General features: G+C 48.4%; 1 protein-coding gene across 2 annotated transcripts in view; it reads right to left on the reverse strand.

Annotated features, from left to right (window-relative positions):
- The window catches only part of LOC138567581 (zinc finger protein 665-like), a 728,415-nt gene that overhangs the window by 120,363 nt on the left and 580,799 nt on the right, over positions 1-27,253 (reverse strand). For both annotated transcript variants that reach the window (XM_069645953.1, XM_069645952.1), the window contains one exon: positions 10,482-10,589. In XM_069645953.1, coding sequence (XP_069502054.1) covers positions 10,482-10,589 — 108 coding nt within the window. The remainder of the gene's footprint in view (positions 1-10,481; positions 10,590-27,253) is intronic.

The raw sequence follows: 27,253 nt of genomic DNA on the forward strand, positions 1-27,253 counted from the left end.
GAGTCTGGCGCCATAGGCACCAGGACTGCACCCAAATAGCCCCTAGCAGGGGTTTTTGGGCTTGCTTGGGATGACTTGATGCCTGCTTCCGGGGTTGCTGGGCTTGGTCTGGGTCCCCGGGGGTAGGCATCATGACACCATCAGAGCAGACATGCATCAGGGAAGCATTGCATTACTTGCAAATCAGACCCATGTACACGTGACATGTAGTGGCAGTCATGCACAACACATCACACAAGTGAAACACACATGTCCACAACAAACACGCAGCAATGCTCAATGGACTGGGCATCAAAGTCCGGCATCTCTCCCACTCCTTCGACCGATTCAGATGGTATGATCTCCGCAACGAGTGACTCATGCAGAGTGAGGTCTTCCTCCTCAGGTGCAGGCCCACTGCCAGTCACCAGAGTCAAGTTGTAATTAGAGGCACGCTTAGCCTTAGCGCTGCGTTTGAGGTCAGTCCAACGTTTTTTGCACTCTTGCACCGTGCGCACCTCCTGGCCGAATGTACTTACATGTTCCGCAACTTGCTTCCAGTGGGTATCACGGTGGGCAGCCGTAGTCTGATAATTAGGACCCACTAGCATGTCACGGCTGTGGCCCAGCACGTAGTCTACAAGGCAGTCCAGTTCCTGGTTGCAGAAAGGCTTCTTCCTTGACGTGCCGGAGGTCGTGGCTGTGTGTGGGGTCCCAGCCTGTGCTGCAGGTGCAACCTTCCTCCTCTTGGATTGTGGCGCAGACCCTGGCTGCCAAATGCCGCCCTGATCACTATGGCCAGTAGCACCGGTGGATTGAGCCAAGGGAGTGGCAGGTGGAGGGTCGACCAAAGGCCTGACTTGTGTCAGTGGCAGCGGGATGCCCTCTTATGGGCCCTGCGCAGTAACATCCGCTGTGGCAGGGTCATTGACCGCGACTGTCCTGGTTGGCAGACTCACAACCGGGGTGTTGTTGGCTGCATCTGCCCCTGAACTTGCCAACACCCGGCTGGTCGGGGCAGCAGATGACATTACTGCCCCAGGGACACGTGTCTTGGTCAGGGCAGCCCTGCGTGCACCTACGGTTTCCCTCCTGGCCTGTTGGAAATCTTCCGAGGGCTCTTCAAGTGCCAACGCAGCCTGCGCTGGCAGACCCTGAGCCTGGGTGGTGGTGTCCACAGCTGCACCTGCAGCTACCACTACCCTTGAGCCTGTGGCAGTCGATGAAACAGACTGCCGGGTCACACGGGCGCCAGTGCCAGATGCAGAAGCTGCAACTCCCGGAACCACAGGGGGTGGTGGCAAGACTGCACCGACACATGGCACAACATTGTGCTCAAGTGGCGCACCCCTGCCTCTTCCCCCTCTGCAGCCACCCTGGACACCCTACTCCCTAGTCACCCCGGCCACGTCCCTGACCACGCCCGCCACGAGGAGGACGCCCAGCTGAGGCACCCCTCATCTTTGGTGGCCTCCCAACCATGGCACAGATGGAGTAGTGCCGGCACATATGGAGGAGTGCCAATGGGAGGTGTACACCACAATTGTCCTGGGCAATTGGGGTGAAGGGGGTGGGATGCAAGATGTTAACAGCCCCCCTGCACCTGCAAGGCTGTATGTGACCCTGGTGATGTAGTGACGGGTCACACAACGCTCAGGCACCCCAAAACTGCAGTAAAACCGTGCACGCAACCCTGCAGCCTACGTGCATGGAATCAACCTCCCGCAGTAACACGAAAAACGCGTACGCGTGGGACACGCGTGGGACACGCAGGCTACTATGACCTCGAAAATGGGTGCGATACACAGGGGCACCCGGAGTGGGAAAAATAGCGTGCGCGACTCACCGACTCACTGTGTGACTAGCGTGATAATGAAAAACATGCATAGCCAATACCCCCGCCAAAAGAAGAGATACGTCCTCGATCCACTGTGAAGTTGTGATGACACACGTCGGTCTCCACGAAAGGCACATACAGCGAATTGCTGGCCCCGCTCACCTTTAACCCGTGCTGAGGGAAACGCCCGCGCGTGTCACGTCACTTACACGTAGGCCCTTTCCTTGGATTACACGCATTCACACGCGGACGTGCGTAACGCCACAGACGCACTTATGCGCTAAGGGCCTTTCCTCGAATTACACGCAGACGTGCAATTTTTTCACGTGCCAAATCACTCCGTATCAAGCTAGCCACGCAACAACACACGGAAGACCACGCTCCTGCCCAGAAGGCCGAATTACTGCCCCCCAGAGCCCTGAGCACGCTCCCACCTGCCATCTGCTGCTGCCTGCCTGCCTGCTGCCCACGTGCCCTGCTATTTGCTGCCTGCACATCAGCCATCTGCAGGGGTGCAGTTGTTGTGACCCCCCCTCCTGGAACTGAAGACTCCCGACTGGGATACCATCGCTCCACAGCCCAGCCCCAGGCCCCAGTTGCCCACCCACACCTGCCTCTGGGGTTGCCATGTCGGGCACACCCCCATCTGGCACCACTGGCATCCCCCAGCCAGAGAGGCAGAGGGCCACCGGCTTCAGTGCCAGGGAAGTTGGTGTCCTGGTGGAGCAAATCCTGGGGCAGTATGATGCCCTCTTTGGAACTTCTCGCGCCGACTATGAAGGACGGACCAGGATCTGGATGGACATCGTGACTGCCATCAACGAGGAGAGGGTGGCAGTCCGCGACATCAAACATGTCAAGAAGCGGGGAGGACTTCAGGTCCAGGACCCTCGACAAGGCCCGGCGCCTCTTGAAGGCAGCAGATTCCAAGGGGTGCCGGGGCCACCTGTCCGACCACCAAATGAGGGTCCTGGAACGCATATACCAAGCGCTCCACGTCCAGGTCCTTGAGAGGCAGACCCGTCTGGAGTCAAACGGTAAGTGTGCATGCATACTGATTGGACACTGTGCATGTAGTGGTGTGCCAGTAGTGTGCAGGTTGCACATGTGTTTTTGTAGGGCCATGTATGGATGTGTATGTATAGGGGTGTGAGGCTGACACATGCGAGTCCTCTTATGTGTGAGACACATGGATGGTGTATGTGTGGGTAAGCATGCAGGCCAAATGCAGATGTGGGAGCACACATGTTTGAATTACTGTGTATGTACGTTGGCATGGTTGTGGTGTCACACATGGATGTTGGTTCCAGATGCATGTATCTGCACTGTGTACATGCGCATGTGTGTGTATTTGACAAGTGTGCAACTGTGATGCAACATGGATGCATGTGAAAGTGATATGTAGAAGGCTGAATGCCAGATGTGACATGGATGGCGATCTCATCACTGCGACAGTTGGTGGAGATGTACACATGCATGTAAGTGTGGTGGCGTGTGAGCATGTCTTGTGCACTCCTCGTGTTTCATGTGATGTAAGGCTCACCTTCGGCTGCTCATGCTGTTGTATGTGTATGGATGGTGCTGCCTGGTGCAATATTGCTGTGGAATTGCTCATGTGTGTGAGTTGAAATGACATGTGTGTTGGGGATTGTGATGCCATGTCTGAAGTTTGACACTGCCACACATGTGCAACTGTCATGTGTGTATCAGTCCATTGTACAGTGCCCTGATGCCTGTGTCCTATCTCTCCCTGTCTGCAGCGTCAACTGATGAAGAGGGCGGAGAGGGTGCTGTGGAGAAAGGCGGCAGGGATCGCACCGCCAGCCGGAGACGCAAGGGCCGGCTTCCCTCCCAGGTTGTCATCTCGTCAGGGAGTGAGGAGTCCGGTGCCGCGTCCCAGGCCGCAGCTGCCGAGGGTAGGTCCAAGAGGCAGAGGGTGGAGTTGGACTCGGCAGCAGAAGGGGTAGCTGAGACCCCACAGGGTCCGACGGAGGAAGATGGCACGGAGTCATCCAGGTTGGTGGGGGGTTTGGTGGAGGAGGAGGCCGTGGAAGGGACAGACACGGGGTCTGGAGGTGGGGGTTCCACTGGTGCTAGTGGTGCAGTGCAGGGGCAGGGACAGGAGGCAGCACAGGCCGCCGCAGAGGTGCCCGTGTGTAATCCTGTCCCCGATCCTGTGACTGCATCATCCTGCACCAGCAGGGATCCCTACGTCCAGACCTGTTTTCAGGGAGGGGATCCGCTTACAACAACTGGCCTTCCTCTCCCTGTGGACGCGGCTATCCGGGACCGGGTTGAGCCTGTCCTGAGTGGGATGGCGTTGCGTCAACAGGGCATGCGAGGTGACCTGCAGTGTTTTCGTGAGGACACTGCACGTCATCTTGAATGCCTCATTGACTGCGTTGACCTACTCGGACGGGTCACCAGGGACGGATTCCTCTGTTTGCTGGACCTTGTTCCGACCCCCTCCTCACCTGAACCCCCTGTGCGCCAGTCGCCCTCCATGCCATCTTCCCACCCATGTATCACCTGGGTACCCTGTGGAGCTGCCTCTGACCCTGCGGCCAGGCTGGTGGAGGACACATCCCTGCCACAGTCGGGAGTCGGACGTCCAGCAGGGGTGGCCACCTCAACAACTGCACCCCAGCCAGAGGAGGACGTGCAGGCAGCAACAGCCAGGGCACAGGCACAGGCACAGCAGCAGCAACAAGGTGGGACCCATGGCGGCTCGGGGCCTTCAACATCAGAGGGGCAGGCATCGGCCAGAGGGCAGGAGGACCCAGGATTGGAAGTGTCTTCCATGTGGCAGCGGTTGGGACAGGCCATAGATGCGGAGCAGCAGCAGGCGGAAGAGGTACGGCTCACAATGGTCCGGGCAGAGAACTTCATGCGGAGAGCTCCGAGGCGGGCGGACTGCCTCGAGGCAATTCGCAAGGAGTTGGAGGTCCACATGTCATCATCCCTGCGAACCCTCAGGGCCATGGAAGAGGACCGCCTCCGGGACATCGAGCAGGAGTTCGATGATGCCCTGGCCCGGGAAATCGGGAAGTGAGCCGTCTGACTAGCCCGCTGACATTGTAAATAGTTTTTAGAGTTAGGTTTCCTTTTCCTTTTCCTTTGATTTGTGGTGAATGGACTATGCCACACACATTTGTATATAGTTTTTGTTTATTAGGTAGTTTCTTATGTAGGTTTAATTTCTTTCGTTGGGCTCATGGACCCTTGACAATGGATTGTACATAGTTGGAAAATGGATTTATTTGAACTTTTTTATTTGATTTTGAACATGGATTAATGGATTTTTCTTTTGGACAATGGATTGTTTGAACTTTTTCTTTTGATTTCCCCATGGATAAATGGATTTTTCTTTTTACGTTTCCTTTGGATTCGCGTTGGTGGAGGGAGAGTTTGGTCTATTTTTCTTTCGGATTTCTTTGGATTGGTTATACTTTTCATTTACTAATCTTTTGCACATGCTTTTCATTTCATGTTTGCTATTTTGTTATGCTTTCATTTCATTGCTTAAAGGCATGGTCTAGTAAAAAATATTATTTAAAAAATAGATAGGCAACATAAAAAAAAGAATACTAGCATTCTCTTTTTTAAAACTTCCTATGTAAAATTTTGAGCTATTCAAGCTCAAAATACGCAAAAGCAAGCACATGGGCGCATCCATTTTGTGAAATGGATGCCCTCCTGTGCTGGCTTTTGCTTTTGCGGCACTAATGAAGGAAAAGCCAGCCAGCTGTAGTAAACAAAAGCTACCGCTGGGTGGCTTTCCCTTCATTAGTGCTGTACGCGGAGGACGGGGACCGGAGACCAAAGCAGGAAAGCTGCAGCTGAATCTCGGTAAGTGCTATTTATTTTTTAAAAAAGAAATAAGCACTAGCTGCGGTTTTTTTTCTATGTTTTCCGGGCTGGAGGAGCCCGGAAAACTTAGAAATAAAACCGCAGCTTTAAAAACGTTGTATTTATGTTTGCGGTCGCTTTTGAAGCGACCGCAAACATAAATACAACGTTATTGTGTTGGAAAACACTGTGGTTTTTCTTTCCAAGTTTCTCAGGCTCCTCCGGCTTGGAGGAGCCTGAGAAACTCGGAAAGAAAAACCGAAGCGTTTTCCAACACAACCGCGTTGTGTTTCTGCCTGCTGTGGCTATCACTTTGGGTCTCTGGTGCTCCCCGGGGAGCACCGGAGACGCAAAGTGAAAGCCACAGCAGGCAGAAACACAACGCAGTTGTATTTACATGCCACGTAGTGTTTCTGCCTACAGCTGATTTCCCATTTGGGGCTCTCGGGCTCCCCGTGGGGAGCCCGAGAGCCCCAAATGGGAAAGCAGATTCAGGCAGAAACACAACGTGGTTGTGTTGGAAAACGCTGCGGTTTTTCTTTCTGAGTTTCTCAGGCTCCTCCAAGCCGGAGGAGCCTGAAAAACTTGGAAAGAAAAACCGCAGTGTTTTCCAACACAATAACGTTGTATTTATGTTTGTGGTCGCTTCAAAAGCGACCGCAAACATAAATGCAACGTTTTTAAAGCTGCGGTTTTATTTCTAAGTTTTCCGGGCTCCTCCAGCCCGGAAAACTTAGACAAAAAACCCCAGCTAGTGCTTATTATTTTAAAAAAAATAAATAGCACTTACCGAGATTTAGCTGCAGCTTTCCTGCTCTGGTCTCCGGTCCCCGTCCTCCGCGTACAGCACTAATGAAGGGAAAGCCACCCAGCGGTAGCTTTTGTTTACTACAGCTGGCTGGCTTTTCCTTCATTAGTGCCGCAAAAGCAAAAGCCAGCAGAGGAGGGCATCCATTTCACAAAATGGATGCGCCCATGTGCTTGCTTTTGCGAATTTTGAGCTTGAATAGCTCAAAATTTTACATAGGAAGTTTTAAAAAAGAGAATGCTAGTATTATTTTTTTATGTTGCCTATCTATTTTTTAAATATTTTTTTTTACTAGACCATGCCTTTAATTTTTGTATATAATACATTTTGATATTTTAGTTCCATGTGTGGGATTCACTCATTGGGTTAATGCATGTGAAAATGTGGGTTTACACAGTCAATGCCAACCAGTGTGTGTGTGTGATGGACATGTGTTGATGTACATAGTTGACTTTTGGTTTGTGTCTTGAGTTACGCATGTCAGTGTGGGGTGGATTGGGAAATCATTGCGTCTCAAGAATGGGGTGGCATGCTGTGGTATTTTGGTGTAGAAGTGGGCCATGATTGTGCATCTTTATTTCATGTAGGGGGGGGCATGAGTGGGGGCCTGCTGGCAGGTGCCCCTCACTGCTGGGGGGTGGGGGTGCAGGGGGACATGAGTGGGGGCCTGCTGGCAGGCGCCCCTCACTGCTGGGGGGTGGGGGTACAGGTGGACATGAGTGGGATATGAGTGGGGGCCTGCTGGCAGGTGCCCCTCACTGCTGAGGGGTGGGGTGCAGGGGGACATGAGTGGGGGCCTGCTGGCCGGTGCCCCTCACTGCTGGGGGGTGCGGGTGCAGTGGGACATGAATGGGGGCCTGCTGGCAGGTGCCCCTCACTGCTGAGGGGTGGGGTGCAGGGGGACATGAGTGGGGGCCTGCTGGCAGGTGCCCCTCACTGCTGGGGGGTGGGGGTGCAGGGGGACATGAGTGGGACATGAGTGGGGGCCTGCTGGCAGGTGCCCCTCACTGCTGAGGGGTGGGGGTGCAGGGGGACATGAGTGGGGGCCTGCTGGCAGATGCCCCTCACTGCTGAGGGGTGGGGTGCAGGGGGACATGAGTGGGGGCCTGCTGGCAGGTGCCCCTCACTGCTGGGGGGTGGGGTTGCAGGGGGACATGAGTGGGACATGAGTGGGGGCCTGCTGGCAGGTGCCCCTCACTGCTGAGGGGTGGGGGTGCAGGGGGATATGAGTGGGGACCTGCTGGCAGGTGCCCCTTACTGCTGGGGGGTGGGGGTGCAGGGGGACATGAGTGGGACATGAGTGGGACATGAGTGAGGGCCTGCTGGCAGGTGCCCCTCACTGCTGGGGGGTTGGGGATGCAGGGGGACATGAGTGGGACATGAGTGGGGGACTGCTGGCAGGTGCCCCTCCCTGCTGGGGGGTGGGGATTCAGGGGGACATGAGTGGGGGCCTGCTGGCAGGTGCCCCTCACTGCTGGGGGGTGGGGGTGCTGGGGGACATGAGTGGGGGCCTGCTGGCAGGTGCTCCTCACTGCTGGGGGGTGTGGGTGCAGGGGGACATGATTGGGGGCCTGATGGCAGGTGCCCCTCACTGCTGGGGGTTGGGGATGCAGGGGGACATGAGTGGGGGCCTGCTGGCAGGTGCCCCTCACTGCTGGGGGGTGGGGGTGCTGGGGGACATGAGTGGGACATGAGTGGGGGCCTGCTGGCAGTTGCCCGTCACTGCTGGAGGGTGGGGGTGCAGGGGGACATGAGTGGGACATGAGTGGGGGCCTGCTGGCAGGTGCCCCTCACTGCTGGGGGGTGGGGGTGCAGGGGGACACGAGTGGGGGCCTGCTGGCAGGTGCCCCTCACTGCTGGGGGGTGGGGATGCAGGGGGACATGAGTGGGGGCCTGCTGGCAGGCGCCCCTCACTGCTGGGGCGTGGGGGTGCAGGGGGACATGAGTGGGACATGAGTGGGGGCCTGCTGGCAGGTGCCCCTCACTGCTGGGGGGTGCAGGTACAGGGGGACATGAGTGGGGGCCTGCTGGCAGGTGCCCCTCACTGCTGGGGGGTGGGGGTGCTGGGGGACATGGGTTGGTGATCATATTGCACCGTGACATGTGGCTTGGCTGGGGGGCATGCCCATGGTGTATGGGCTGCCTGCCGGACATGGCCAGGGGTGCAGGGTAGTCCCCTGTGGTGTGGGCTGCCTGCAGGGGCCATGGAGGGGGTAGAGGGGTCATTTGGGAGGACCCACACTGCCAATTTATGTGTGGGACTCCCCGCGCACCCCACTGGATACACGTACCCCGCTCTGACAGCGAAATCGCGTTTGAAACTTCACGCGCACCCCTGAAATACACGTACCCCGCTCTGAGAGCGAAATCGCGTGTGAAACTTCTGACAGCGAAATCGCATGTGAAACTTCACGCGCACCCCCGAAATACACGGGCCCCGCTCTGACAGCGTAATCGCGTGTGAAACTTCCCACGAACCCCAGTAATACACGTATCCCGCTCGCACAGGGCCAATCGCGTGTGAAAGTTCTCGCGAACCCCAGTAATACACGTACCCCGCTCGCACAGGGCCAATCGCGTGTGAAACTCCCCGCAAACCCCAGTAATACACGTACCCCACTCGCACAGAGCCAATCTCGTGTGAAACTTCCCGCGAACCCCAGTAATACACGTAACCCGCTCGCATAGGGCCAATCGCGTGTGAAACTTCCTGCAAACCCCAGTAATACATGTACCCCGCTCGCACAGGGCCAATCGCGTGTGAAACTTCCCGCGAACCCCAGTTATACACGTAACCCGCTCGCACAGGGCCAATCGTGTGTGAAACTTCCCGCGAACCCCAGTAATACACGTACCCCGCTCGCACAGGGCCAATCGCGTGTGAAACTTCCTGCGAACCCCAGTTATACACGTAACTCGCTTGCAAAGGGCCAATCGCGTGTGAAACTTCCCACGAACCCCAGTAATACACGTACCCCGCTCGCACTGGGCCAATCGCATGTGAAACTTCCCGCGCTGGGGAGTACATGTATTCGGAGGGGTGCGCGGGGAGTTTTACAGGCGTTTTCTTGGTTGGGGGCCTGTGTGCCATGTATGGGATTTCTGCACTGTGCATGGCACACGGGGAGGGGTTGGAGGCGTAACTGGCACTGCTGCAGGGTCGCTGCGCCACGGCTGGTTTTGGATGTTGAAATCCATGAATACGCTGTGCGCGGAAATGGATTTTAGCGCACGCGGCTGGCGCAGACTGTCGCATGCGCACATTGTGCGCCAGCCGCATGTGCCACTTGTGCGCTGGATTCTATGAACTACCCCCTAAATGTTTTTACATTTCTCCTCCCTGTCTAGAAATCTATCCACAGATTGACCCCATCTACCTAGACAAATCCATTAGCCACTTTAGCAACTGTTCTTCTTGCGCGCTGTGCTCCCAGGAACTACTCAGCCTAACATTTGTCTATCAACCAGTGCTCATTTTAACGCCTGATAAACTTCCTCTAGAACTAATACCCTCAGAAATCAATAACATTGTCACATTCAAGGAATAAAATAATTTCTCAAAGAACACGTCCACTCCCTGAAAAGGACACCCCTGCTTTCATGTGGTAGCCTCGCCTGATTCCCTACTTCCGTTGGTTTGTCAATGCAAAAATAGTATATAACTTTAAATAATGCTTAACAATGTACTCATTGGTTTCTAGTGTACCAATGTGTCTCCTTCCCATTTTGTCATGTTATCAGTACTTATAACCTTTATGTGTCCGTATTGTTGCTATTGTAGGTTTTCTGGGAGAAGTACTAACCTCTGTATCTAATATATTCAAATACATTAAAAGCTAGAGGAATCATGCATGAAGTGTTCTCCAATGTATGTAACCCCAAATACTTTATCAGGCAACTTCATACTTGAACTAACCCTTTTTCTGATTTATTGAATGACTATAGCTGAATATGCAACCTAGGCAATGACAATTAGTTCAACCTGCATTTATTCTTCTTGTTACTCACATTTGCTGGTCAGTTCTGAAATTCCATTCCCTTCTCGATCCTGGGTTTTTTCACTACCGGTTTCATCCAACTTGCAAGACCAACTTGAGGGTATGGCAATTGGTGGACCTGAACATGCAAAATGAAGAGGCGTTATAGTTCAGTATAACATGGGGAAGTTTCTAATCTTGGGAAGCTACGGTCATTAATCTCTGAGGGTCCCATATCACAGATAGTCACTCTCTAAGAAATGCATTCCAGTGCACAGGAGATTTAAATTTCACATTCAGGGTACTCTATATTGATAGCTTCCCCTCCTTCACAACTTGTTGGGAATCATGTTCCTACAGCAGGCCAGGTGAGAAAAGTTATCTTTCTATAAAACAGCCGAATTTTGAAATATAGAAACCTACCCACCTCTCTGCATGCATTTCTCCACACTGCAGAAATCTCCCACCTCCCAATATATGGTCATGCAGCCCAAGCACTAATATAACACTAGACTATACATAAGGGTATGTAAGGATGGGAGTTTTAAAGGAAGGAGAACCACTGTACATGCAGATGCTCTCCAAACATCCCAACTTGTTAGGATAGATTATACAGTAAATACTATGGAGTGGTGACAGCATATGCCAATAGGTTTGAAGACAAAAAATAAAGTAGAACTTCCTGGCCATGCACTTATATACTTGAATGGGTCATAAGCACCTGACAAATAAACAAATCAAATCCAGAACATCCTGTCCGGAGTAGCCGTGCAGTGACCAACAATTGCAAACGGCTTCAGGAGTAGCCCATATTAGCTGCACTATGGATGTCTGTAACGCATGTTAATTAGTTTCTATGTGTAGCATTGAAGAAATACAGATAACTTTGATCTCCAGGTGCAAGTAGCTACCATGGCAAGCAGCCACTTAATAAACACACAATGCATTAAACACGGGTTAGAATAGCAGAAAACTCAATAAATATACAAAAAATGAGTTCTGAGCAGTGGTCCTCCACCACGTGATCGGAACAGTGATAATTTAGTCATGGCGCAACTGGACTGCACACTTGTTATTTCCTTGGTGCAGCCAGACACAGGAACAACGCCAAGGGCAAGAACAAATTGGCAGATAAAGGTCTCAGCCCTGGGAATGGTTAGGGAGTAAACTTCTTCAAACTGAATTATATCAGTCCATTCATCTCTCCTTCCTCACCATGCACCCTGGCATCACATTAAAGGGCCCAAGGTCGGATGAGCAAACTACCGAGCAATTACGATTTTGTCTGCTAGTTTGGCTGCCGTGGTATAATGCCAACCAATGAAAAGCTATTATGAAGTGTAATACTTTTTAGTAGGATGAATTTAGGAGGAGACATCAGTTAAAAAATATCCAACAGTAGTAGCCTTTGGCTACAGAAAATATAGATATTATATCTTACCGATAGTGTGAGTCAATAAAAGTGTTTTCTTATCACTAACCATCACACCATTTATGACATGTTTTTCATTTAATAGCTTGTGTTCTACATTATAACAATTGATAATGCTTTTTTGTATCTTCCCCGGTCGTTCATTTTCTATAAAGCTGGGTGTTCTTGTGTACTTGTAGTTACTTGACTTTTTTGAGTGTGTTTTGTTATTGATTAACAATTATCGATTGGGACCACCTTAACAATTGGAGGCATTGCTGAGATACCCAGTGTCTGGCGGAGGGTCGAGGAGTCCTTGCCGTGTTTCCCCTGGATAGTGGAGTCCGCCTGCGGGGAGTGATTTGAGAGCGCACTTAAGAGGTTGGCAAGAGCTAATTTTCCTGTGCAGTGTCTCAAGGGTGCAGTGGGCAGAGCAGGCTCAACGCTGATGGACCTCGGGGATCCTAGGATTGCGAGTATAACTTTGCATGAAGATACATGTGGGCAGGAGAGAGTTGATGGTGTTTTAAGTTGAAAAAAGGATATTGGAGATAAAAAGAGAAGATACTTCCAATCCGACAGTAGTTGGGGAAGATCACACGTTAGGGCGTAAAGCCCAGCCTTCTTCGGGGGCAGTAAAAAAGGAGATAAAGAGGAGACGCCAAGTATAAAGGTAAGACAATTGTGTTAATAGAGTTTTTGTTTTATGTTATTTGCCGGCATTGCTTTTGTATATAATATGGACGGTACAGGTGTTTTGTGTGTGTTGGTAGCATAGCGGTTACGTTTGTTTGGTGGTAAGTTTGGAATAGATTGAGATTGTGCATTGTTGGTGTGATGTAGGAGGACTTTTGTTTTGATGTGACTTGGTTCAGGAGGGACACGTCGTTGTGTTAACATTGTAAGGAAATAAAGAGGAGGGGTATGAACAAGGGAAGGAGGTGAGTGTGTACTGGAGAGGTGATTGCTGATTTTTATAGTAAGCTGAATTATTTATATTGTTATAATGCCAGACACCAGCATTGCTCATCAATGTAAGTTAGTTCCCCAATATAAGGAGAAAACGGTTAAATATCATGTTCAATGGGTCAAAGAGAAAGCTAGCAAAATGTTTCAGCCTTGGCCTCTAGAAGGGACACATTTGAAAAGCTTACTGCAACACATGCATATGCACATACATGTCACATACAAAGAGAAAACATTGCGAAACAGGTTAAGTATACTTGAGCTGTGGAAAATGTTTGAGGAAGAGGAACAGGTAAAAACAAAGTATACATATAATCAACAAGACGAAGGGCATGTGCGGGCCCACTGCTCCTACTCCTCCTCAACCATGAACTTAATTTCCGACTGTGCCAGGGTTATACCCGTTGTAAGCAGTAGTAACTAATGCAGAGCAGCAGTTTGGTAGGCGTTGAGAGTGCAATTCCCAGACAAAGCAGACATGAGCTTGAATATGACACGCACAATGTGGATAAATGAGGAGCCTGCCACATACATACAGGACATACAGGAGAAGAGGCGATTGGAGATGAGAGGGAGTTGGGACAAACATGTATCTGTGTTTTATCACATCTTATATCAGGGTCTCCTGACAAAAACAATTAAGGATAGTAGTGGGGATTGAGGCAGAACAGTGGACCAAATTACAATTGAACAGTCACTGTCTTTGCCTAGCAAGCTGAAGTTCGACAGAGTACGTACACAGGCATTTCCCCCCACCTCTCATTATGAATCAGGGCAATAATCTGTCTATTGCAGGCATTCTGAAATGTTTTCTCCTCGTTGTCACAGGAGACACTCAGGCAACCATGTCTTGGCACTGTGTGCCAGGCCATGCCCCAACAGTCTGTTCTACATCGTGGAACCAAATGCGGGTGTTCTCTAACGATCTGAGGCCTCCAAAGGGACTGAGAGACAACCACTGATATTAGCCCTTGAACCGAAAACCCTGCACACTGACCACAACATTGAGGCATGCCATTCCTAGCAATGGGTTTTGGGGCCTGGGATTGCTTATCTCTTACACTGCCCCCTCCCTATTGGGTTTTCATTGGAGTAAATTCCTACTTACTGTAACGCTATCTGGGCTGGCCCATGGCGATGATGTCCAAGGTCAGTGATTCTACCTCAGAGGTGGTAGCTGCTTCTCTGATCTCTACAAACAGACTTAAGACTCACCGTCTGCTCAGACTCTCGCACTAGAGAGACCATGAATAATGAGACCACGCTGTCCGCACTGGACAAAGATCGCTCCAGTCAAATAACTCTGAAGACTATGGTACGTATAACCTTGAAGACCACGGCACGTATACCTTACACCACATATGTGGAGACACGCTGCATGCACGGCCAAGCATCCATGCACCGTAGAATGCAGCTATGGCTATGCCTTTCTGGTCTAGCAGGACATATAGCCGTCCACACTGAAACACCTGACTTACCTCAGCACCTCTGCCACTAGCATACAGCGACTACCAATGAAAAGAAATTTGGTATAGCTAGCCACACATTGACTCTCTCAACAATAGCACTCTTTTGCAAACCACCACAGCACCCACCCACATGCCTGACCTCTTTTTGGGCTGCTTAGTCAAGCTTTGCCAGCCACCCGTCCTAAACCAGTGAAAATGCACACATGCATCTCCTAATGTAAACTTTTTAGAATTTTCCAGCACATTGGCTAAGTCAACAAAGGCGTTCCAACCAGTGTGCAGTTATAATGTCGAAAACATTTGGTCGAATTACAAAAATGTCGAAAAAATAATGTCGAAAAAAAAAATTTGAATGATTTCTTTTTTTTATTTACTTTGTGTTAAAAAAAAGGTTAAAACAGAAATTATTTTTAAAAAGGGGGTTGGGGGGGAACCCCCCAGTTTCAAACAAAAAACTAAGAAAAAAAGACATTCGAATTTTTTTTTTCGACATTATGTTTTCGACATTTTGACTTTCGACAAAATGTTTTTCGACATTATCACTATAAACCGTTCCAACCACAAAGCACATTGACGCCATACAAATAGGGAAAGAGTGCTATATAAACAACCAAATACTATACAATACAATAGTCCATTACTGCAGAATGAAACAGAAGAAGGAAAGGAATACATTTGAAGAGAGACAGAGGGAGGAAGCGAAATTGGTACAAATGAAATTGTCAAAAATATTGGTGGAGGAAGCAATGATCACAAATGTTGTGGGGAGAAAACATGGACAGGAAGGTCTACAACATGCTATCAGCTGAAATTTTGTAGGGAGAGGTGGAAGTAATAATTACCCAGAGGGGAGGGTAAGGGGCAGTTGCTCAGAGGAAGATTATATGGATTTGGAGCCGGATTTGGAGGAGGATTTGATGGCATGATACTAAGATTTGGGGGTTCCAGAGGATTTGGGGCGGAATGTTGGACATGTGGAAGAATGGGACCTTATTTACGGACATGCAGGAGCAGAGGAGGGGTGGTGCAGCAGAGATGGCAACAGGGATGGCAAAGTATGGCTCAAGAGGGGTGCTTGCATACAAGGCTTATGACACACCACAAGTGCAGCAAGAACACAGCACATTTGATTACACACAACAGCCATTTCCAAATGGAAATGTGCAGTCACAGGCACAATAAATAACGCAATTTGCAGAATAGCCACAACAGCAGAAATCGCAGCAACAGCGACAAGTATCAATATCCCAAATACAGAAACCACAGACACAGGAACAGGCAGTGAATGCATTACAAAATGCAAGGGCAGCAGTCAGGACAGGGCGAAAGGGACATATTGCCGCAAACACTGGTGTAAGGGGAGTCACATTTGTGAGAGGGAGTCATTTCACAGGGACAGGGATGAGCATGTATCCACAATAGGACAGTCAACAGAGTGGCTTGATGGGTTCAGTACCATCAGTAACTCCTGACCCAGATGAGGAATCCGGGATGGGGGTGAAAATAGGAGACAGAACATTTTCCTTTTTAGTAGACACCAGAGCAACAAGATCTTGTGTCAAGGAAGGGAGGTTTCCAATGTCAGAAAATATAATGGTCACACAAGGATTCCCTGAGGCTAAAACAAAGGTTCCATTTACTGAAAAATTACCCATAACAGTAGGAGAGCATACCTTGGCAGTGCCATTGTTACATTCCTGAAAGACACCAGTGAGCATATTGGGAAGGGGGGGGGTACTTGATGAGCAATCTGAATATGACAATTTAATTTACTGAGGAAGGAATAATATGTTAGATACCAGTTATTCATTATGTTAATATAAAGGAATTTATACAAGCGTTTTATGGCCAAAGGGAACTGCGAGGAGCACCATAGACTTCAGAAGAACAAGTTACTTACTCCTGGTAATGTTCTTTCGATTGGATGTTCCTCCAACGTATTCATTTTATGATAAATATCTCTTCAGCTTCTCTCCTGGCCGAATCCGGGGCAACCAAGATCATGGATTTCCCAAACTTTCTCAACCTCCTGATCACATGAGGAATGACGGTGACTGGAGGAACTGAGTTCAGGAGTGGAAACTCCCATTCCACCACAAGCACCTCTCCTAGAGCTCCTCTTGGGGGAAATACCCTGGAGCTGTACCATTCGCACTTCCGGTTGACACTGGTCGGGAACAGTTCCACTTGAGGGGTTCCCCAAAGGGTGAAGATCTTTTGAAGGACTTCCCAAACACTCATGGGAGACTGTGCTTTGCCTGCTCACAGCGTCCGCACCATGTTCTGCTCTCCGGCTAGGTGAATTGCTGACACAGATATTCCTTCTTGTATTACCCAGAGCCAGAGCTAAATTGCCTCTCTGCACAGTAGTAGTGACCCTACACCTCCTCTCTTGCTGAGGTAGTACATGGCCACTGTGTTGTCCGTCATTATTAGGACATTCTTTCCCCGTACAGAGGGCAGGAAGGCCTTCAGTGCTAGTCTGAGCGCCCTCAGCTCCAAAAGGTTGATATGTAGTTTGGACTCGGATGGAGACCAACGATTGCTGATTGTCAAATCGTTCATGTGGGCTCCCCACCCCGTGAGTGAGGCATCCGTTACTACTGTAGAGGAGGTCCCAAATAAAGCCTGCACTCCAGTCGCCCATTTTGAAGTACAAGGAACGTTCACACCAAGATATGTGACGGATGATGAGCAAATAAATCAGCAGAGAGCCGCAGTAGGGCTCTGCCCAGTACCTATCAGAAGAGTAAAGCCTATTGAAGTACCAATACCCAGAAAACCATGGACAGTAAGGTATCCATTAAGAAAACCCTACCAGCATATGAGACGAAATGAAGATTGCCTAAGTACAGTCCCGGAAGAAACCAAAAAGGTCTTAATAGAAGACGAATGGTGACCTCACGAGTACCCGGACTAACCTACAAATAGAAGAAATGATGACCCTAGAATGACAAACGGAGACGAAATGCCATGAATAAGGATATCGTGAATCTAGAAGGGGAGAACGATGTTGAAATACAAAGAAATTTAAGCTGTAAACCAGCTAACACCTGTACATATGCTTGGAACCACAAGAAAGGTAAGAAAACAATGCAGCTTGCTATGCTAAGTAGAAGAATAATGCAGCAAGTGCCATTTTACATACATCTACCTCAAACGAAGCACAGTATTATAAGTGCACGTCCACTTTGCAAACGAAGCAGAATCAACCCAAGTTACTAAAGGTCGCATGAGCAGAGATTCATATTCTAGCAAAACAAGAAGGGACGGCTGAATCGAAACTCGGCAGATGCAACTCGTGCCATGAGAGCCAAGGTCATACCAATAGAAGGAACAAACAATATCTACTTCTAATTGAAGCTTAAGAACAGAATATCCTGTCTCTGAAAGGTTGAGATAAGGAAGCGTAGGCAGGTGGCTGAGCTAAATAACAATCAAATACACAAATTGAGAGAAACAAGACAAATTCACGGTGTGGGAATCACGTGGCCAGCCGAGCGAGAAGGAGCACGGGTTCACATCTATGCTTGGCATCCACCCAGGCAGAGATATCAGAACTTCTCCAGACAGAAGATGCAGTTTCGAGGCCAACCACAGTAAAATAATTGACACATAGTTGCTGAAGCGATGATTGATTTGTAACCTTAATTGGAGAAAGGCCAGGTAGCTAAGGGGCACCCTGCACCTGGCTGACCATTCTGCGTGCTGCTAAGCAAGGTGGAAATGTATGCATGGGTTTGGTGCCAACCCAATCAAAATGGACCAAATAATCTAGGGTCCTATAGTTAGTAGAACCAATGGGACGTTTTACTTTTAGTGACGTCTACATTAGTCATTTTTGAAGGAAGGGCATAGACGCCCACCTGACAGTGTTTACCCAATCCCCTCACTCCATTACCATATACAGATATAGTACCTATATTAAAGTTACCTTTTCCCAACCAATAGAATTGCATGTTAACTTTTGAGTGTTACACGTGAATTATGACGAGTTTTGAGTATAAATGTTACTACTTGTATGAAGTTCATTGGAGATGAACCGAGAAGGATGATCGCATCACTGCTGATTTCCATGACTCCCCCTTTTTTGTAATTGTCATTAAACGGACTCCCTTTGCCAAACCATTAAGTTGTCCTTATTGATTGGTGTTGGAGTAATAAATCTGCACCCCCATCCATCTCAAGGGTGCAGCTATCTCGTCTTAAAGTACTTCGGAGCAAACCTCGGCTCTATGGGCCGGCCGGGGGTCTCCGGAGTACACTTGGTAGCAGAGATTGATGGTTTATCGATTAGAATAAGACACCCATTGACCGTCGACATACAGTAACTCGAGGTCTTCGGCAATATCACAAGTCCTTTGCCATTCGGCTGAGTAGACCCTGAAGCTCCCCGTAGACAGTGGTAGTGTAAGAAAAACTGCAGACTAGGGCCTGAAGGAACCCGTGTTCCCCACGCTATCCCTTCCCATTCCTACGGGCAGCTGAGCGGCTGAAAAACTGAAGAAGGCAGTAACAAAGGCGGTGATCCGGAGGGTCCACAAAGAAACCATGCGAACGGTGAGTGAAAAAGATTGAGTGTTTTGGCAAAAGTGCATGTCTTAGAACAAGTAAAGGGAAAAGGTAACGGAGGGAGGTGGGAAAACAAAATATAGTTAGAAGTAGAGAAGAATGTATATATATATATAAGGGGATAATGGGCCTCATTACGCGGTAGGTGGTAAGGGATTACTGGCACCGGTAAGGGCACCGGTGCCGGTAATCCCTTACCACCCTATTCCGAGGTCCCTTAGCGGGTCCCTTCCTTAACACCTGGTCTGACCAGGTGTTAAGGACGGGACCCGTTAAGGGACTTCACAGCTAATAACGGTACCGCAAATTGCAGTACTGTTATTAGCTCCATCCCCATTCCCATTGAGCCCTATGGGGGCTCGAATGGGAATGGGGAATGGTTCCCGGAATGGGGACTTACCCGGTCCTCCAAGGTTGGAATGACCCGGTAAGTCCCTATTTCAGGAACCCGGACCCGGAATGCGGTAAGGGGGTAGCCATGGTGCTAATAGCACCATGGCTACATCCTACCGCGTAATGAGGCCCAATGACTCGAGAATAATTAAGTAAATAAAGGTTCCCAGGGAGGACACCCGAGAAGAGAGAGGATTTGCCTTATTCCTACGCTTTTAATACAAGCGGATAGAAGAAACGTGTACCCAGAGTCCCAGCTAAAGGGGGAACGATTAGACTACCACGACGGTTAAAGCCGTCATGAAAGTGGTCCGTTTAGACTCCATGAAGGGGTAATGATTAGAGGCAGAGATATCTGTGACCAGCTGGTGTTCGTCTAGTCTGTCAAGCGTCTGTCTTACATGTTTTTTGTTGTGACGTCATACATCGACAACATTTTTTTAAGAGAACTGATTTAAATTTTATGCAATTGAATAGCTGAGATAATATCGCATACGAATGTATGTTTTTTGAGTAAAATAGAAGGTATACAATTTTGTGAAAAATCGGGATTGCAGCTTACAGTGTTTGGTGCTCGCTCATATTGTTGGAACTGTTTAAGCCACACGAAAGTGTTGACAAGTGTTATATAAGAGGAAAGGGAACAGATTTGAGCATGGGGGACATAACTCCATGGACACACTTATGCAAACAGTTGCCGAAACACGCACCCAAACTGAAGAAATATAGTACAGTGTGGGTTAAGGGAACTGCCCACAAAATGTTTATGCCATGGCCACAAGGTGGGTCCTTATCTAAAGCTGTCTTGCAACACATGACGACATATTTGCATGCTACATATACGGGCAACAAGTCAGACAAACGCCTTGCTGTTCTAGAACATTGGAAAATGTATGAACAGGGAAAGGAAGAGGAGCCGCCAATAGATTGGATACTTAATGTATGCTCAGAGGGGGGTGAGACGACTACGGCGCCACCCGCCCCATCCGAAACAAAATGTGAAGAAAGTAAGGACGAGGATTATATCCGCTGAGAGAGCTTAAAGCAGCCACGGAGTCTAGCAACCTGGCATATGAGTCACCTATGCATAGTAGTGACGAAAATCAAGGGAAAGATAAGGATATCACATCCACAGTCCCAAGGGACAAGGAGAGACGTGAGGACGAAAGAAGGGATCAAGCACCGACAAACAAATCTCTCGACAAAGAGAGAGAATTGAAAAGATGGAAGGGAAACGAAGATAGAACTGATGAGATAGCATTCACAAAAAACGAATGGATGGGAGGACAAATTTTATTGAAACTTGATGGCAAAGGCATTGATGATGCGAAACGAAAGGAGAGGTTAGATGAGGTACAGAGAAAGGTAAAAGAGAAGGAGTTGAGAGACAAAAAAATAAGAAAGAAAGACAGGCAAAGGCGAGAACAGCTATATCACGAAGAGCAAGAAAGAAAGCTTGATCGCAACCCCGGAGCAGCCAATGATCAAGACAGACAGAAACAGCAGAGGTTAGAGGAAGAGCAAAGAATGAGAGAGAAAAGAATAACGAGACGAAGAGATGAGGAAATTCGAAGGGCAGATGAACGTAGAAATGAAAAGAAAAAGGAAGAAGATAGAGTCAGAGAAGAGGCGAGGAAACGCAAGGAATTTGATGACGATGTTGAACGTAAGCGAAGACAGAGAGCACGCAATCTTGAATATCTGGGGAGAGAGGTTAGAAAACCCGCTCCATTAGTAGATTGGGAAGACATCAAAGAATTATTTCCTGCGTACGATTCAGTACCAGGCACGTCTAGGGCAAATATGGAAGATGACTTCGAAACCAGAAGTACCGGAGAAACAATTGATAGAATATATGATGAAATGGGGTTAGAACAAACACCCCAAGGGGAGGGGGAAGACGAGCGCCTGGAGAGCACCCAGCTCTACGACACTGAGGATGTCACCCGAAGTAGTGGGAATAGAGAACTATCCCTGGATAGATTAGATATCAGTAGAAACAATGAAGATACAAGAAGTTGTGCAAATTGTGTACAGGCAATGGGGGTCATTACGAGTGAGGCGGTAAGGGGTTAACAGCACCGGTAAAGGTGCCAGATCCATCAACCCCTTACCGCCTCATTACGAGTTTTCCTCGCGGGACCCGCTAAGGCCGCCTGGTTATACCAGGCGGCCTTAGCGATTCCCGCGAGCAGCCCAGCATGCTAACAACGGACCCGTTATTAACAGGCCCATTGTTAGCATGCTCCCCATTCCCATTGATCCCTATGGGGGCTCGAATGGGGATGTACCGGGTCCGGGTTCCTTGAATGAGGAATTACCGGGCCCTCCAAGGTCGGAATGGCCCGGTAATTCCTCATTCGGGGGAACCCGGACCCGGTACCCGGTAAGGGGGTAGCCATGCCGCTAATGACCCCCAATGTCCGGCTCGGAAAGGGAGGAGCGCAAGGAAAATGAGGAAGAGAGACGGAGCGAAAGACGACTCCCAAGAGAGAAAGGAATAAGATGGTCAGACACTAGCGAGTCTGCATCGGGGGCATCAGAATCAGCCACACAGTCTGACCGACATGAAGAAGTATCTCATGGTCAGAGGGGGGTGTCTTCACCACCATATGTAGACAGGCTCAGGATATTTCCAGGCAGACGGCGATGCAGGAATATTACCCCTGCAATAAACAGGAGAACAATGAGAGGAGAGAGGGCTATGCATCCCAATTTCCGTTGCTCGAGAAAGGGGGAATAAGAGCGCAATAAGAGCGCAATATATTCCATGGCCACACATGAATCGAGAAAATTTGAAAAACAAGCTTCCAATGCTGACATCGGGAGCCGTAAAGTGGATACATGAGTTAGAAAAAATGACAGGAGGAAACACGCTAGCTATAGGGGACATCAAAGGTCTCCTAATCGCCATACTTGTTGAGAGAGCAGACGATGTGTGGGCACGAGTAGGCAACCCTGTTGTGACCACAATTAATACCTCGCATGACAATTGTAGAGCCGCAGTATGGAAAGCAATTTGAGTGCTATACCCAGATACTTCCGATATGGGAACTATAATGACGCTGAAAATGAAGTCTGAGGATCCGTTAATTTATATACAGAATTTTCAAGACACATGGGTGCTCGAGACTCATGAATCTTGGACGAAATCTATACCTGTGTTTTACCATATATTGTGCCAAGGGATGCCAGAAACAACTCAAGAAATTGGTGGGAATTGAGGCCAAGCCTTGGGCTGAAATACAGTTGACCATCGCACACTATTGTAGACTGCTGCAAGAAAAGAATCGCAAAAAGGAAGCTACATGTAAGGGTGAGGAGGCGAAATTGGTGCAAAAGAAATTGTCAAAATATTTTCTTGAGGGAGCCATGATAACTAGCGCAGCTGAATCGAGCATGCAGCAGGTGACTAACTCACAGCGGAATAATCAAAGCAGTACTGGGTTTTATCCCAGACGGAGAGGATTTAGGGGAAGAGGATGGCAGACTAATCATGGAGGTTTCCAAAATAATCAAGGAGGTTTCCAGAATATGCAAAATGGTAATCAAGATATGTCAAACGGGCAAATGATCCGACCACCACCAGTATGTTGGTTGTGTGGAATGACAGGGCACTTAGCTCGCACATGCAAAGCAGCAGGCATGGCGAATCCACCTGCAGTTTTACAGCAGGGTGTTGCACAGAATCACACAGTGCAACAACAAGCACCAGGAGTGCAACAAGGCGTGAAACCTCAGACATTGGGGTATTTTCCACAAGGACAATCCCAACAGGCACCGTTGCAATTATCACAGACGATGAGCACAGGGCAGACCCCAAACCCTGGAATGGGAGGTACCAATGGGAATGGGGGAAATCCATCAGCGCACAGTGGGCCAAATTTGTATATGGACTAGGACAGCTCACTGGGAACACTGATGTGTTCTATCCTATCAGTGACAGCAGACCCTCATAGGGAACCCAGGGTGGATGTCGTTATAGGGGATAAAGAATGTTCCTTCCTAGTTGACACAGTGCAACACGCTCGTGCATACGTGAAGGCAAGTTTTCCTTGTCTGGCGAGGCCATAAATACTCAGAGTTTTACAGAAGCTACAAGTCGTGTTCCCTTCACAAATGCACTTCCAGTCTCCATAGGAGAATGTGAAATGAATGTGCCTTTACTATATTCACGTAAGACCCCAGTAAACATTTTGGGTAGAGATTTAATGACAAAGTTAAACATGACAATCTCGCTCACAGAGGAGGGCATAATATGTTCAACTCCAGGAACGCACTATTCAAATGTATGCGAAATGATCAGAGCATTCGCAGGACACACAGCCATGAGGGCTATACCATTAGAGCCAGAAATATCTGCATATGGTATGCGTGTGCTTATGGCAGGATTGCCAGGCCTTGCAGACAAAATCATGAGAACCCCTGATGAGTTCTTATTTAGACCAAGAATACTGATGCACGAGAATGGACAAGTATTTCCCTTGATGATACACACAGCTGCAGTACAAAGGAGGGTGGCCTTGATTGACGGTTACGATGACGAGGGCCGACAATGGTGCGCAATAATTGCAATTGAAGAAGGATATCGAGTGACTGACGTCACTGATGACGATCTGTTTGAAGAACAAGCAGATATGGGAGAGACAATGGTGGAAGTGAGTCTCACCTTTTGGGTAAAAATGATTAAAAGAGAAGTACCTCAGAGAATGATGTTGGCATGAAACCGTCCTGAATATTTTGATGACGACACGGCCAGGTGTCTGTATCAGTGTGGACCACAGGACCCTATGACGTAGGCCTTTTGAAGGTGGTTGGAGAAGAAAAAATTAAACTGCAAAAAATGGAGCAATTCTCCCAAGAGCACGACAATATCCCATGTCCAGAGAGGCAAATGAAGGGATTTTTAAGACAATTTCTGCAATGATGGAACAGGGCATCTTGGCAACGTCAGAGTCGTCATGCAATACTTCGGTTTATCCGATCAAGAAATCAAAGGGGGGGTTCTTGGAGGCTAATCCAGGATTTACGTCCAATAAATGATATTGTTGAGGCCAAGTTCCCTCTAGTTCCTAACCCGTCTACAAGTCTATGTAATATACCAGTTGAGGCAAAACATTTCACAGTGATTGACTTGAAAAATGCATTTTTCTAAATCCCGTTGCACCGTGACTCACAAGATCTGACGTCATCCACATTCGGACAGATGCGTGTGAAAAGCACAAGACTACCTCAGGGGTATTGTGAGTCTCCATCCATTTTTAACAGAGTCTTGCAGATGGACATGAGCAATATTGCACTAAAGAGTGTCGTCCTGCAATACGTGAATGACATCTTAATTTGCAGAGCAACAGAAGAGCAATGCAGGTGCGATTCTGTTCAGCTATTGACTATAATGGCTGAGAAAGGATATAAAGTTGACAAGGAAAAGTTACAATATTGTCAACAAGAAGTGCTGTACATAGGCTAGATGATCTCACATGATGGAAAGAGAGTGACCCCAGAAAGGGCTGAAGCCATACTGAACACAGCTAAGCCACACACGATAAAACAGATGGAGAGCTTTCTAGGCCTATGCAACTACGTTAGGGCATGGGTCTTCGATTATAGCTCTTACACTAAGCCTTTACTTCAGGCCCTAAAGAAGGCCCAAGTAACGAAAGAAAAGATCGAATGGTCTGAGACCATGGACAAAGGATTTGCTGAACTCAAAAGAGCTATTTGCACAGCACCAGTTCTAGGGATCCCCAATTATGCAGAGGAACTTTACCTGTTCTCACAAACGAATGGCAGCGTTATGACACCAGTACTCACACAGAGAACCACGTTGGGGTACACAGCTGGGGTACTGTAATATCCCACAGCCTGTGGGATATTACAGTGGGAATTTGGACTCAGTAATGAGAGGTCATTTTCCTTGCGAACATAGTTTAGATGCTGCAGTGTTCGCCATAGAGAAGGCTACAACCATTGTGATGGGATGCTCAATGAGGTTGTACGTCGAGCACTCACGATTTGCCATTCTAGAAAAACCAAAGGGCACACTGACATCTCAGAGAGCTTCTGCTTATGAAGTGATCATATCAAATCCATTGATTAAAATAGTCAGATGTAAGATAGTGAACCCGGCTATGTTTACAGCAGAGCCAGTCCCTGAAGGAGTTCTGATACATGACTGTGCAAATTATGAAGAACTCTATGATGAAATTCCCAGGGTGAAAGAAAATGCCTTGGCAGAAGGAGAGATCGTCTTCATTAACGGGTCCTCAAGGATCGATCAAAATGACGGGCAAAGATATACAGGCGTTGCTGTGATGAAGCACACAGCAAATAGAGAATTCTGAGTGCTTCTTAGTGCACAAATACCATCTCATTATTCAGCACAGGCTGTAGAATTATTGGCATTGATACTCGCCATTGAGAATCACGCAGACCAGGAAGTAACGGTGTACAGTGACTCCGTCTATTTGAAGTCAACAGTGCACGCATGCTTAGAGTGCTGGAAAAGGAGGGGCTCCCTCCGAGCGGAGGCACGCCAGTGCAGCACGCAGCCCTTTTGGACAGGCTGATTAAGACACTACAGCTCCCAGTGGGCATAGCAGTCATGAAATGCGCTGCCCATGCGAAAGGGACAGATTTTATCTCAAGTGGAAATGAAGCGGCAGACACGGAAGCCAAGCGTACGGCATCCAAAAGTGAGATGATAATGGCAGTGGAAGCTACCCATGCCAACGAGCGAATGATGGTTACACGAACTGCACCTGAGAGTTACAGTAATTTGGGGCAAACACAGCTAATGGAACTCCAAGGGGAGGCACCACAGAAAGAAAAGAATATTTGGAAACGTCAAGGGTGTTCTTTAAGCCCCTCGGACAGCTTGTGGTGACAAGACAGCACTGCTAAACCAGTAATGCCTGTAGCCCTATTAAAGATAGCTCTGGAGCCGTTACATTATCCGGCACACATGACAAAAGAGAATCTAGCAGCAACGCTCGCTGAAGACTGTTTCATACCGAATTTATCTGAGCGTGTTGCATTCTTTATAGTGAACTGTATAATTTGCCAGCAATTCACGGCTGGGCACACGTTAAAAGTAATGAGAGGAGTCATCCCCAGGCCAAATGGGCCTTTTCAGCACTTGCATGTCGATTACGTCGACATGATTCAAATATGTAACGGGTACAGATATTTAATTGTTGTGGTGTGTCCATTCTCTAGATGGATTGAGGCAGGTCCATGTACACACCCAGACTCTACCTGTGCGGCCACATTTTTTGTGAGAGAGGTGTTCCCCAGGTGGGGGGGTGCGAGGTCATGAGATCAGATAATGGCCCTCACTTTGTTAATGCAATATTCAAACAGGTTAGCTTGCTGCTTGGTATAAAGCACAAGTTCTCGTCGGCGTATCATCCGCAAGGTAATGGATTCTGTGAGAAGCTCAACGGCTTGTTAAAGGAAAGGATAGCCAAGTTGAAGCTAACTCTGATGGTTGCACTGTCTTCCTTTGGCACTGTATGCACTTCGGAACTGTTAGGCAGAAACCTGTGCAGTTCCCTTAGGGACCACTGCAAAAGGCTTAAGACTACAGGTGTTGGCAGTAAACCCAATTGGTAGCAGTCTGTACCACCCAGATTTACCTGGTAGCTGTGGCTGAGCAGCCAGACTTCTCTCAAGAAGAGTTAGACCGTATATAAAGTATACAAGATAGGTACCAAAATACAGTAACACAAGCAAACACTGACCAGAGCTTGGGTATAAAAGTATATAATTATTTATTTAAAAACACACTTTGTAAAATACACTAACACTAATATTGCAAGCAAGTTCAAACACAGTCACTATTAATATATATACATCCCTGATCACTTATTGAACAAGTTTCAGTTAAAACACCACTTATTTTCAGACAGAGGTGAGCGCTTAACCTAAGATGGCACTCCAATAAGTTAATTAAAAAGGGAGGGAAAAAGGCAGAATTAGGAACATACACAA

The sequence above is a fragment of the Ambystoma mexicanum genome, chromosome 2p (genome assembly GCF_040938575.1).
Source record: "Ambystoma mexicanum isolate Mex_15411 chromosome 2p, UKY_AmexF1_1, whole genome shotgun sequence".
Taxonomy (NCBI): domain Eukaryota; kingdom Metazoa; phylum Chordata; class Amphibia; order Caudata; family Ambystomatidae; genus Ambystoma; species Ambystoma mexicanum.